This window comes from Lutjanus erythropterus, chromosome 9, assembly GCF_056507025.1.
Source record: "Lutjanus erythropterus isolate fLutEry1 chromosome 9, fLutEry1.hap2, whole genome shotgun sequence".
Classification (NCBI taxonomy): Eukaryota; Metazoa; Chordata; class Actinopteri; order Lutjaniformes; family Lutjanidae; genus Lutjanus; species Lutjanus erythropterus.
Genome location: NC_139325.1, coordinates 36821182 through 36834777, shown reverse-complemented (window position 1 = coordinate 36834777; position 13596 = coordinate 36821182). Strand labels below are relative to the sequence as shown.

Below are 13596 nucleotides of genomic sequence, written 5' to 3'. Positions count from 1 at the left end.
AAAGGGAAAGAAACCATCCAGGTTGTTTTCAGGTGATTTCTGATTTCAGCTGGTTTGATTGAACTTTTACTGTTTTATTTTTTTTTTTTTCATCACAGCTGGGATGTAAGATTGATAAGAGTATAAATCTGCTGCTGAGAATCTGGAGCCATGATGTGAGACCACGAACAAGAATGATCCTTTGCTTAAACATTCAACAAATCATTTCTAACTGGTCAGTCTAGATTTAACACTGATGCCTCTATATGACCCACATAAGCAAACGACACCATCAGCAAGAAGGCCGACTGTTTCTGTGTAGTTATTCTGGATGCAGCTGCAACGTCCGTCAGCGTCATGTTGACATTCAGACCCATCAGTATTCAGTTGTCATTATTATATTTTTAGCAGCTCTGACAGCAGGGCTGGCGATGTTTTCACCTCTGTGTGCGTCTCTCTGTGTCTCAACATGACAAAAATGTGGTCCTGGAGACACCTTCTGTAGCGGGAGCGACCACAGAGGCGGACAACAGCCATCTTCTAACTCAAACTTAATCATTTCGATCTGAACTACACACCCGTAAAGTTTAGAGACCACATCTTGCACAGTTGTGACGCCATGTTGGTGACAGAATCTGTCAGCAGACGTAAACAGTGGTGGAAAGAGAGCACTGGTGTTATATATGTAAGTAAAAGTACAAAGCATTCGGCACAAAAACTACTCAGAGTACTTTTAACCGTTAATGTCACGTCACCTCCCCAAACTAGGGTTGCAAATTTTGTGTGTTTTCAAGAACTAGTACTTAAAAACACTCACAGCTGATCAATCATTAATGATTTATTAGATACAAAACACATTTTTCCCCCTCATGTAATTTCTTTTCTTCTCATTTTAAGTCTAAGTCTACTGCCATGACTATTGATCAAATATCCATGAATCCATTTTTAATTGGTTAAATTATTAACGGTAATTAATAGATTAATGGTTAATCAGGGACGTCATTACTCTGACTGTGTGCTGCCGCAGCATTTTGTTTTTCGTTTCTGTCTCATTGTTTTTATTGGCCCGTTTGTGATCAGACCACCTGATTGGCTACTAAAATGCAGATGAAAGGTTTGGATATTAATTCAAAATCTAGTCAGTACTCAACTGTGATTTTAAAAGTAACTAACTTTTGTCCAATATGGAACTTAGACGAGTGATGAGGAAACTTCAAGGGAAAATTCAGGTTTATTTGACGTGTGGTTGTATGAGGTACCTCTCCACAGTCACCTGCAGTAGACGGCGGTCGACATGCCCTCAGTTTGGAGAAGCAGCAGGAGTATTAGTGTAGGAAGCTAAACAATGTACGGCTGCGGAATAATCCAAACTAAAAATAAGCTCTTTTCAGGGGGATTTCATGAAGCGCTGTGTATGTCTTTATCAGCACCATTAAGTCCAGTGGTTCATTTGTCCAGTTTAAAGCTTTATAAATGGAGAATGGACACTCACAGACGTTTACTGAAGCACTCAGTGGAACAGAAACAACATATGTGAGGTTTTAAAATAGATTTAATCTTTATGATGTGGAAGAGCGGGAGATATGAGAGGGAATCATAAAATGAAGCAGCTGACAGGTTTCGTGTTGCTGATTTAAGCTCCAGAAACAAAAGTCCCCACGCTGTGATCTGAAGCATCGGCCCAGAGCCGCCCGCTGCGACCTCTGGATTAAGGATTACCCACCACACACAGAGAAGCGCGGGATTATGGTTTTGTTTTGTTGTGTCCACTGCCGCCGGAGCGGGACTGGAGCCAAACCTGCAGATAAATGATGCTATTACACCACAGGCAGTGTTTACTACACTCTGAAATCAGAGGATTTGTGAAGCTTCCTGAAGAGCAGCAAATAAATAAAAGGGTGTGTTGAAGTTTGAAGAAGGAGAGTCAAAGTAGAGACAGAGGCTGGAGGAGAGAGAAGTGGTGTCTGATTGGATGGGATGGACTCTCTAGAATTTAAAGGGACAGTTCTCCCCAAAATTAAAAAAAACATGTTTCTTGTAGCCTCGAGTGCTGTTTATACATTTAAACTGAGACTAAACTGTAGAAATGTCTGCCTTCTCTCTAATACAATGGAACCACAGCACTATTCTTTCTTTCTGCTAGAAAGAAAGTTTCTACATGATACTGCTCAGAACAACGTGCGTGGATTATATTGAGTAACCGAAAGAGAGTCTGGCTTTGAATTTTTCAAAAGAACTTTTTGTGTCTCTCCAGTCTTCTGACCACTCAAAACACTTTTAAACTATACGCTATACATTCACTGAAATATGTGTCTGAAAATATTTCAGGGAAGAAACAGATGCTGTTTTACCCTCCACCACAACTTTAATTGTCAAATAAAGCGTCCGTGTGTTTTGGTCGGAGATGCTGGTGATCTACTGCGACCTCTAGTGGCAGCAAATGTTGCTCACAGGACCTTTAAAGGAGAAATCTGCAATATATCTACTGTAATAAATCATAAAATAACCATGATATGTCAAATACTTGCTTTTCTGATAACAACACTCCGGCCAAGATGGCACCCTTTGAAATTTCCACTCTGCGTCAGAATAACCGTTTTTGTTCGCCCGTCTTACGTTATTTAGAGTTCAAATTAATGCCAAATGTTTGCAGAATGAGTAAGTGTCTGTTTATGGGTTGTAAGAAATCGCTGATAATCTTGTAGAAGCCACAGATGTTTATAATTGTTAAACAGATCAGTGGGCGTTCAGGATAACAAGCGTCTTGTACTCCTGCAGTGTTCCTGCAGTCTGCCTGAGCTTCCTCAAGTCTGGGGAGGAGGAGGCGGGGGGGAAGCAACGCTCACTTCAACCACAGATTATATATTAAAGAGATTTTTAACGTATTTAATACACAGTCTATTGTTCCGACTCGCTATTTGGACTGCAGAACTCATTTTTGGACGCACGCTTGTTACATATTGCTCCTTTTGACGAAACCTCTGGATGCAAAACACCTGGAGCCAAAGTCCTGCACTTAAAGGGACAAAAGGGGAAAAAAATGCTATGTAAACATAATTTCTTGGAAAAACGGTTACACCATCAGGGTGTATGTGAGTGTGTGTGAACAGGAGGACAATTGTAAAGCACTTAAGATAAAAGCTCTGCACAAAAGCGTTTACTACATGGATTCAGCATTGTTTACTGTCATTTTATTCCTCAAGAGGACAGAAAAGGAGGTCCGGCGCTCTGTCACATTTCCCTCTCTCTGCTGCAGTATGCATGACTGGATCCGCCGCTCCCTGTAGAGAACGTACATCGCCCCAGATTTGTTGCTGTGATTTTTTAAAAACTACATTAAAGCAGCAACATACCTTATCAACAGCATGATTACCGAACAGTTTGTTTACCTGATTATTTTAACAGTTTATGGATGAATTATAAATTATTCATGAATTTAATTTTGATTGTTTAGTGAACCTGTGCCCAAGCTTCTTACTTATTAGAATTAATTTTACTATAATGGTTTATAATCAAACTTGTATTATTGATTTCAGTGGGTGTACAGGGGTTTGGAGAATTTATAAATGTGTGTATTTAGTGTTTTTGTGTTTTCCCTTTATTGGTGTTTGTTCTATTTATTTAATTCATTCCATTCCTTGCATTTACCTTAGTTACATGTCACAATGGTACCTCATATTTTGTATATAAAACTAGGGCTCCTCAATTAATTGAAATTTTATCAATATCAAAATATGGCCAAGAGCAATATCCAAAGCGGAGAAGCTGCAATTTTTTGATAACGGTAAAACTGTGTGACAGAACAGCATTATAATGAAGTCCTGTAGTGCTGCAGAGACGTTCTGGGCTACAAATCTTCTTCTCCAGATGTGAGAAAACGTGTTTGTTTGTTACAGGCCCCAACAAATGTCACGTCATTGTGATTTTTGCAGGGTTTTTTTCTAGTGAAAATAAAAATTATGATGCAAAAATGAACACAGGCATTTCAGTCAGGAGAGATTTAGCTCTGAGTGTCCAAAATGTATTTATGTGACATGTGCACCACTGACAGAGAAATGTGAAAAGTCTTTGGTTAGACTCCACCTTGACATCTTCATGTATAAAAGGGGCAGTGAAGCTGTGATTAGTAAAGGAAACGCTGCTGGTGGTGGTGATGATGAAAGGATGACTGATGATCTGGATGAGATGAGGACTGGACTTCTGATGAGCTCAGTCTGGGCTCTGGAACAGAAGAACTGGAGGAGAACGGGGCGGAGGAGGGTCGCAACTATTCTGTGCAGAAATGACAGCTGAAAGAGGAGAACAGATTCAGAGTTCTGACACAACGACATGACTGATTGATGGAGACTGTGACTTAAAGAGTGAGCGCCCATGGACAGCTGATTGAGATGAGTGAGTGCAGAGCGAGCAGTGAGAGAGAGACGGTTAGGGATGAATGAGGCATAAAGATAGTCTTCCTGACTGAACTCATGCGGAGCTTCATAAAACTGATATAATGACGGTCTGACACATGGACCCTCCTCAAGACAGGGCCTGAAGATCACATAATAAAGCAGCACCGCCTCATGGTTGTGTAATATTAGTATTCAAGGGTCCCTGCAGTTCTGGGGATCGTGGCCACTTTGCCTGCTTTTCCTAGTTTTTTGTTTTTATTGTATCTTTTAAACTGCGCAAGAGACACAACCCTCCTGGATTTGCGCAGGTGTTCTCTCCAGTGGTCTTGGGTCTGGGTCACTGAGAGGATTGGGGCCTCCACCAGATCCACCCACGTGGAGTGAGACCAGTACTATATACTGTATGTGTGTGGGATACCCTCAGACAGACAGGACAAGACAAACAAAACAAATAAAAATAAAAAAGAAAGAAATGGCGCCTCAGTAAAACAGTTAACCTCATCAATATTTACGAACAGCAGGACTGAATCCAGCCCTTCACTGACCTCAATCTGGGCCTTTGTTCATTCATAAATATGAAAAAAGTATAAATAAATAAATGAGAAATTCTTTTTGTTAAATTAAAATGTATTCCTGTTCACCAATGTGACTCACGCTATTGATGCAGCCATACAGGAACAAAAGTTCATCATCGTGATTCACAAACATCAGTTCACACTGGAAAATATTGCTGTGATATTATTTGAATAACCTGCTAAGATTCTAAGCTCTTTACATCTTTTAATCATTAAGATTGTCATTTTATTTGCAGGCTAATCAGCCCATTAGCATCTTTTGCTAAGCGGTGGGAGACAGATATAACCTATAGAAATGTATAGATATAAATTCAAGCTACACCACCAACATGCACTTGTTAATACATATAAACTGTATTTTTAGTAATCTATTTTAATTCATTTTATGAAGTATAGATATTTACATTGTCATAGTTTATTGTCTTTAATATTGTAATTGTGCCTTGGCAACACATGCTAATAAAGCCTGCTGAAGTGAATGAACTGACTTGAACTGAATTGATATTTATTTTATTGAAAGGTTTTAACTAAATTTTGGAAGGTCAAACTGAATTAAGAAAAAAATGCAACGTTGAGTTAATTAAAGCAACAAACTACTTCAGTCTGTTATTATCAAGCTGCTTTGTTTTTACCATGAAAACTTTTGCACATAATGTTCTTTTTCAGTTGTGAAAACTTCTAAACTTCCAAACCGACCACTTTGCAGGTCAGACATTTACGATGATGAGCTCGTCTTCGTCGTGCAGTGTTCCTGCAGCCTGCCTGAGCCTCCTCGAGTCAAGGGAGGAGGAGGAGGAAACAACTCACTTCAATCATAGATTATATATTAAATAGCATTTTACCTATTTAATATACAGTCTATGGGTCTGTGACCATTATTGAGTTACTAATAAATTATTATTTCATTGTCATTTGTAGTACTTTGCATATTGTTTCATTTGTACATTCATGTGCGGTGTTTAAGTAGAGTCATTGCATTCACTTGGTTATGAGCTGATTGGTTCCCACCTGCCCTTGTTTTTGCGGGGACAGGTATGAGTGATACACAAGAGAGTGAAGAGACGTCGCCGCACCCCTAAGTTGGGGTGTGTTTGTTCTGTCTTGAAGTGTTGGTCAAAATTAAACAAAGAGAAAGAAAGAAATGTTGCGGCCCGTTTATTACCCACAGCCTGGAAGAACTGGGGAACGGCAGCAAACAAGAAAAGATGGTTACAGTTCCAACTTTCTATTTGGACCGCAGTACTCAATTATGGAAATGTAAACGTCCAGCTCTCCTTTCATTTTGTAATACATGTAATTAAGTGGGATACCGACAGCAGTACATTATTTGCAGCAATAAATTAAAGATTACATCATTTCCTTTGATCATATATTTCCTCCCAGAAGATCAGGGGAAAGTGGGACTGACCGCCCACAGGCTCCACAGGGGGAGGGCCATGAAAAACCATGGAATGAAAAGGGTTTTTTTCTGTTTGTTTGTTTGTTTTTCTTTTTTTATATGTAATTAGTCTCATAATTGAGTTAAATCTGTCTGAATATACTGGCCGAGAGACAGATCTTTATACCAAATGATATATCTTTATAGTGGAGGCTCTCTGAGGCTCCTTCCAAGCCTTATCTTTATAAAAGAAAATGATTAGATCCTCAAAGAAAAAATCTTGTTAAAAATTCTAGAAATAATCAGGGTCAGTTATAAGCAGGTTCAGAGGCTGTGTTGATTATGAACGCACAACTTTCTAACATAATTTAAAAATGGATCAAACTAATACAGCAGGAGGGCTGGGAGTCATATTTTTGCATAACATAAACAGATTTCAAACTGTGCAGCACATTATCACGCGTTATTATAGCTTGATTAAATGTAGATGAATGAAACAGTTCGTTAGTGACGAGCCTAATAACCACCAGGGACGGAGCAGGCAGTGGAGCTGCACTGAGGCCCAGTGGGGCCGAGGGGCTTCAACAATGTGCCAGTGAAAGAATTTCCTCCTTGCAAAAATTACATACACCTTTGTTCAAACAAGAAATCTTGTTAAAGTTAAAATGCTGATGCCATTAGCTTTATATGACCCACCTCCATCATAGTCAGTAGCAAGCTATAAAAATATAAATATTAACTATAAAACTATAAATAAATAATTTCTAAAAATGGTACAGTTCATTTCATTTATTAGGATCCCCATTAGCTGCAGCCATAGCAACAGCTGTTCTTCCTGGGGTCCAAAACAAACACAACACTGTGTACAGTACAGTACATACTCACATGCCACAGATTCAGGTTTTGCAGTTGTTCAGTCAAATATTTGTAAGAGAAAAAAATAAATCTAAAGATGCATGAGAGAGAGAGATGGGGAGCCTGCAGAGACTGCTTATGCACAGGGCCAAGAATTTGGTGCTACACCCCTGCAGAAAGGTCACAAAATGGCATAAATATCATAAAAATAATTTAACAGAATCGAAAATGAGTCTGAGCTTCGCATGTTAAATTTTAAGTGGTCCTGTTGGACCTCTTTTCACTCAAGCCTGAAATTAAGGGGAAAAAAGAAAATTAGAAGAGGATGAAATTCTTCTACAGCTGATAACTCACAGTCAGATAAATGAACCATGTGGACTGGGTGACAGGGTGTACAACCATCCTCATCCTCAGGCTTCATGTTACAGGCGGGGGTGGGGGTGGGGGTGCTCTGTCATCAGCATCCTCAGCCAATGGAGGGACCAGCGGAGGAGACACTTTATTAACCGTCTCTCCGGAGCGGAGCGGACCAGAGCGCAGCGCAGCACCCGGTGGCGCGGAACCATCCTCCCGTTCGTGCACCAACATCTGGTTTCTGGCTCTGACGATGGACTCTTTTAATTCTTTATTGCCCTCCTGAGGACCGCGGGATGTTTTGAGCTGCAGTGGGAGCCGCTGTGTGGACGTCCAGGAGGGAAATGCTGCTTCACGGACGGATGGGGTCTGCGTCTTGAGAGGAATTTAAGTGAGTAGAGTTTCCTGTAATGTTTGATACTTTCTGACCATGAATATGTGAGGCAGTGGATGAGTTTTCCTTCTATAAAAATATCAGGAAACTGGTTTTGAAGGGAATCTTTCCAGGGAATCTGGAAGTGCGCTAAACCCCTCAATAGCTGTGCGCTTTTTGGAAAATTACGAGTGCATTCCGTAAAGAAGAGTGGCAGTAGGACTTATCTCATTGTTGGTACATTTTTAAAGCGTGTGTGCGTCCTGTGAGACGCACGGAGTCTTGTTGGACAGCGTTGATCCGTGCGCGCTGGAAAGTGTTGGCTTTCTCTTTGCGTCCTGGGGATTATTGGCTGGATGTGCGGGAGGTTTCTGCATGACTGCGCGCTGCAGATGGATATACACTGAAAAAATAGGCTCGAGGACGTGGCATCTGAAAGTGACGAGCAGAATAAGTGATGACAGGATCGCCTATAGCTGCGTCTTTGTTCATGTCTCTCAACATGGACATCCTCAAAACTGTCTTTTGTTTTATTTAACATCTGTTTAAGTTAAGAGATGGTGACTGAACAGGGAGAATAAGGAACATTTCTGAACCAAACTGTGCTGGAGGCTCTCGTGATGACCGGGTTTCACTGTTCAGCTTGACCGATTTATATCTGAAATATCCCTTAAGGACATTTTAAAGTGAAAATTTACTTAAGGATGTAAATGTACATTTTCCTCAGTATGCTTAACCCATCAAAAGCATCAAGATAATTAAATATATATTAATATGTATTAAATATTATTTTTTACTTTAAATGTAAGTGTAACTGAAGGATGGAGGATGAAGGATGTCCAGGAACCTGCCGGACTCTGCAGTGTAGATTTGTGCCTCTGCGGATTAAAGACCACGAGCACCAGCTGGGTTTTGTTTACTACTACAGCTGTTGTCCGGCCAGATTATGACGTCACCTCTCATCCATCTGGAGTAAATAGTATCCATCCATCCATCCATCCATCCAGTGCTGAGGGACTACCGGTCCAGCCTCACGTGATGTCAGTCATAGCAGAATCAGCGACGTCAGACCGGTTCTGTTGATTCCAGCTGTTGACATCACCATGCTGCTCGCATCTTGACGTTAGCGCATCCCTGAAGTGATGTAATAAGCAACGCAGGAACTTTAGGACATGGAAAAAAACACTGGCTCCTCAGCTAAAAACAAATTTAAACGTTGATTTAGAATTTACCACTTAAATGCCACAAATTAAATAAGTTGTAAAATACAGCTCCATTGCAGCTGCACTTACTGTAGGCGTATTTATTTATTTATTTATTTGTTTATTCATGCCTTTGCAGACATTTTTGGACAGGAGTGGCCACTGACTTATGCAGGAGAGGCATGCAGCGTGACCATGCATGCATGCTCACTGCAAAAATGTGACCTAGCCGGTAGTCCTGGCACACTCGTGTCCAAACAGTGTAGTTTTCAATAAAACACAAAAGAGTTTTATTCCACAGGTGTCACAAAATATCCACAGGACAGGTAATCTCACCTCCACTGATTTCTCAGCTCAACAGCCCCGACAAAGCAAATGTGTGAGGTTGCACGTGAGACAAAACATATGAACATTAAAATCAAATTCAATAAATACACTCATCCATTATGATTAGACCACTATTAGTACTTGAAACCCAAAAGCTACACTACAAAATGTCCATCTTATAATAGTTATAGTTGGAGAAATAAGAAAAATAACAACCTGCGTCATACACTTGCTTTAATTTACCATTTCTAACATTACAGTATCTTACAGCCTCTTATTTCTGTATTTAAAATTTGAATTTCAAAGCTGAAAAGTCCTGCTAATCACAGCATAACAGTATTACACATACGTTATTCTGTAAGTCCTTAAAAGGAAGTTGTACCTTCATTGTACATCTGTCCTAAGTTCATCCTCCACAATCCATCGTGAAACACATTTTTACTTTTCTTATTTAAATAATGAATTTTATTATTTAAATAATTTATTAATTTAGTAGGCCGTGTTTGGAAATGGGTCTGCTGAAGTATTTTGAGTCCAACCCATAGGGAGTGCTACAAATGTGAAAAAACAAAACAGGTACTTATTCACCGATTTCAGTGTGCATACTTTGGGGACAAGTATCAACCAACATCTGAAATGCTGCATTGATTGGTGCAAGTGGGTGTGGCCTTTAAACATGCTGGCTCCTAACTCAAGATACCTTTGAGCAATCCTGATTAAACTCACTGAAGACATCCCACATTGGCCCCTGAATGTACACTCCAAGTTTCGTTCAAATTGGATGGAAGGCGGACAAATAATGGAACTGTGAGTGGGCAGTTATCGAAACTCTGCAGGCTTGCTTAGCTTGAACCCGCTAATTGCCACTTGCAGCAATATTGTGATGTGATGAGGTTATATTTCTGCAACACAGGGATGATAGGGCTACAGCTTTTTACAATTATAAATTACCATTTGACTTTTCCAATGAGACATCCACGTGGACAACCATTTTTTTAATGGACAGTTGACAACAAAGAGCCATATAGGAAATGAGAAGAGTAGGAGGGGTACAACATGGCTACCAGGGCGCTCCATAGCCATCAATTTTAATTACTTTAACTTTGTATCTAAAAATCAAATTTTCCATCAGTTTAGTGTTGTGAATGGCCATAAATACTCCAATGCCCATGAGCCTCTGCTCCTGTTGTTGCCGAGTACAGGTGCAAATCAGAGCTTCTGAAAACTCTGTGTCTGAATGTAAAAATGTATTATGGAGCTGAGATTCCCTGCAAATTTTGCTCATGTTCTACAGTTCAAGATTAATTTTCATAGCAAAGACTCAGTGCCGGTGCAGTGGGTGGTAGAAGTTTGTGTAAAGCTGCGTTGCAGTGCATTTCATCACTTGATGCCTGCAGCACAAAGTGTGAGCTCCAGTATCGGGGATGTGTTGATCTCAGGATCGAACGTGAGGAAATTGCTGCTTTTTCTGAAAAGTCATTGAACGTAACCCAATACTAACATCCTGTCTAACGATGGGGTTGTATGGTTTCTTGTGTCATCTTCAGCTTCAACTTGCCTTTATGGCGGCCCCACATAGAGGATAATTTGTCAGATATGGGGTCCAATTCACCCCTCCTGATGGTCTTTTTCTGGAACAAAAGCACAACTTTATAACTATATTCAGTGATTTGGATGAAACTACAGCATATTTTCTGGAGAAAGTACTGGTTTTCCCTCTGATATCCTTCATCTCCTCATAGACCGATAGCTTTAGCCTACTTGTTGCTAAAGTAACTGTAAGAGTTAGCTGTTAGCTGCTGTTAGCAGGCAACAGTCAGATTTGTCCAAACTATTCCATAAAGCCCATGTGTCTGCAGGTTTCATTCATACCAAGCCGGAGCACGCCAGGCTGAAATCATTTAATCAACTGATTTCAGTCTTCAAACAGCTGATTAGTCGAATCAGGTGTGCTTTTGATTGGTTGGAACAAAACCCTGCAGCCACTCGGCCCTTTATGGAATAGTACAGGACAAACTCAGCCTCCGAGACAGACAGAGAATACAGTCTCGAGGCCGTTACAGAGCCGTCTTTTATACAGGACACACGTAAGCCATAAACACTCTGCTAGTTGGGCCATATATTAATATTAAAATCAGTTAACATTTGACTGTGCACCAGGCGTTAGTGATGCATTCAACCGAATATAAAGCTCTTTGAATGGATGCTTCTTACTGAAACGGATCTTGAGAATTCAAGTTGACTTTACATCCACAGACTTGTGCCCTTGGCTTTTTTAATCAAAGAATGACATATTTTTCACTTGTCGCCATTTTTGTGCTGTGCTGATGATTCAACCAAAAGATTTTTAATATCCATCACAGCTCAGTCAGTTTACATTGTCAATGAAAAAAACAGACAGGGGTTTTACTCCAGGACTGAGGACATTTCTCTTCTCTATTGAGTTCTCTTGATGTGTGCACAGGGCAGTTTTTTCACATGGCATCCTTTAACTGATGTGTTTGTTACTCTGAGCTGACATCTTTCTTTCTCTCATTTGTTCTGATTTCAGGTCATGAAGTGAATGTTGCAGCGAGAGTTTACCAAATGATTGAGACCAGCACGCCAACCATGTTGGACCGAACTGAACCGGCACACTGCACCGTGTGCTGCTGTACTCTGGCCAACAAAATCCTCATGGTGCTCTTCATGGTGCTGCTCATCTTCGCCATCTTGTTTGGGAACTTGGTGACTCTGGCCGTGATTCTTGGGACTAAACACTTCCACACGCCGCAGGGCTACCTTAAGGCGTCCCTGGCGGTGGCTGATCTGGCGGTGGGGATATTCGTGGTGCCGCTGTCCGTCTACGCCGAGGTCTACCTCATGGTGACCGACTCGGCACCAGAGTGGACTTCATACAACTCGCAGTCTGTCAGTTTCCACCCGTGCAATGTCATCGGCCCCATCTTTGCTGGGTGCACCTTGGTCTCCATCACGACGATTTTTCTGCTGACAATCGAGAGAAGCATCGCCGTGTTGAGGCCGCTGCACAAAGACTCTGTGATTACACGTAAAAGGACCACGACCCTCATCGTCCTCTCCTGGGTGGGGAGTTTCTTCTTGGCGGTGTCTCCGATGGTTTTCAGCAGTGAGATTGCTCTGGAGTACAACTCCTGCAGCCGGATGTGTAATTACGCTCTGGGGACCATCGGCGAGTTCCCCAGCCAGGCCTGGAACATCCTCCTCCTCTTCCCTGCGTTTGACTTCACCCTCCTGGGTGGGACTGTGGTCATTAACATCATCTCTCTGTCCAGCATCAGGCAACACTCAAAGCGCAGGAAACACCTGGCTGAGAGCGAGTGCCAAAGCACCACCAAACCAACTTTCTCTGACATCAAAGCAGCTAAAACGATCGGCACGCTGACTGTGGCGTTTACCGCATCCTTCACCCCCATCGCTGTGTTTGTGGTCGGGAATGTTTTGGGGAATAAATGGTGCAACTTTTCCTTTTTCGCCTTCTGGAGTTTGGCCACCAACAGTTGCTGGAATGTGATAATTTACAGTGTGAGGGATCAGAAGTTCAGACTTCGTGCACACAAGCTCCTCATGCCTTTTCAGAGAAAAAAACACGATCAAAACTCAAAGAAATCAGGGACCAAAGATGAGAGTTGAACCTGAGCTGGACTGAGCATCATTCAGGTGTTTGTTTGTCACACAAACTCTTTGTTCAACACTTTGTGAGTCTCATTACGAGACGTGTCTGCATGTTCTGTGGTTCGCTGTTGTGACATTACAGTTTTTTTTACATAATTAATAAGCATGGAAAGTTTTCAGATCTCAAATATTGGATTTTAAATGTCCTTTTTGGTGGACATTTGTCTTGTTCTGTGTAATGTTGCGATTACAGAAGCCTGCTTCAGTCTGTGGAATGGTTGTTTTAAGCTGATCATGATCAATTAAAAACATCATTCAAACAAAATCTGTTCTCTGATTCCACACTGTGTTCATACTGGGATCTTCAGTCAGGGAGATATATTTTACATCATGTCTGTAGGCCACGAGCCAACACATATTCTCAGTGAGATACTGACATATTGGGTACAGATTTTGGTGAACTCCTCCCAACTTCTAAAAAATACTATGTTCTTCAAAATATTCATTTAATAGCAGCTGACTCCAC

At 41.0% G+C, this 13596-nt stretch overlaps 1 protein-coding gene across 1 annotated transcript; it reads left to right on the top strand.

The window, feature by feature from the left end:
• The first annotated feature begins 7709 nt into the window (after positions 1-7709).
• On the top strand, positions 7710-13395 carry LOC146322083 (olfactory receptor 4D9). The gene is made up of 2 exons (XM_084727447.1): positions 7710-7926; positions 11989-13395. Exon 2 carries the CDS (start codon positions 12024-12026, stop codon positions 13086-13088), a length of 1065 nt encoding a protein of 354 aa, XP_084583573.1. The 5' UTR covers positions 7710-7926; positions 11989-12023; the 3' UTR covers positions 13089-13395.
• Positions 13396-13596: the final 201 nt, after the last annotated feature.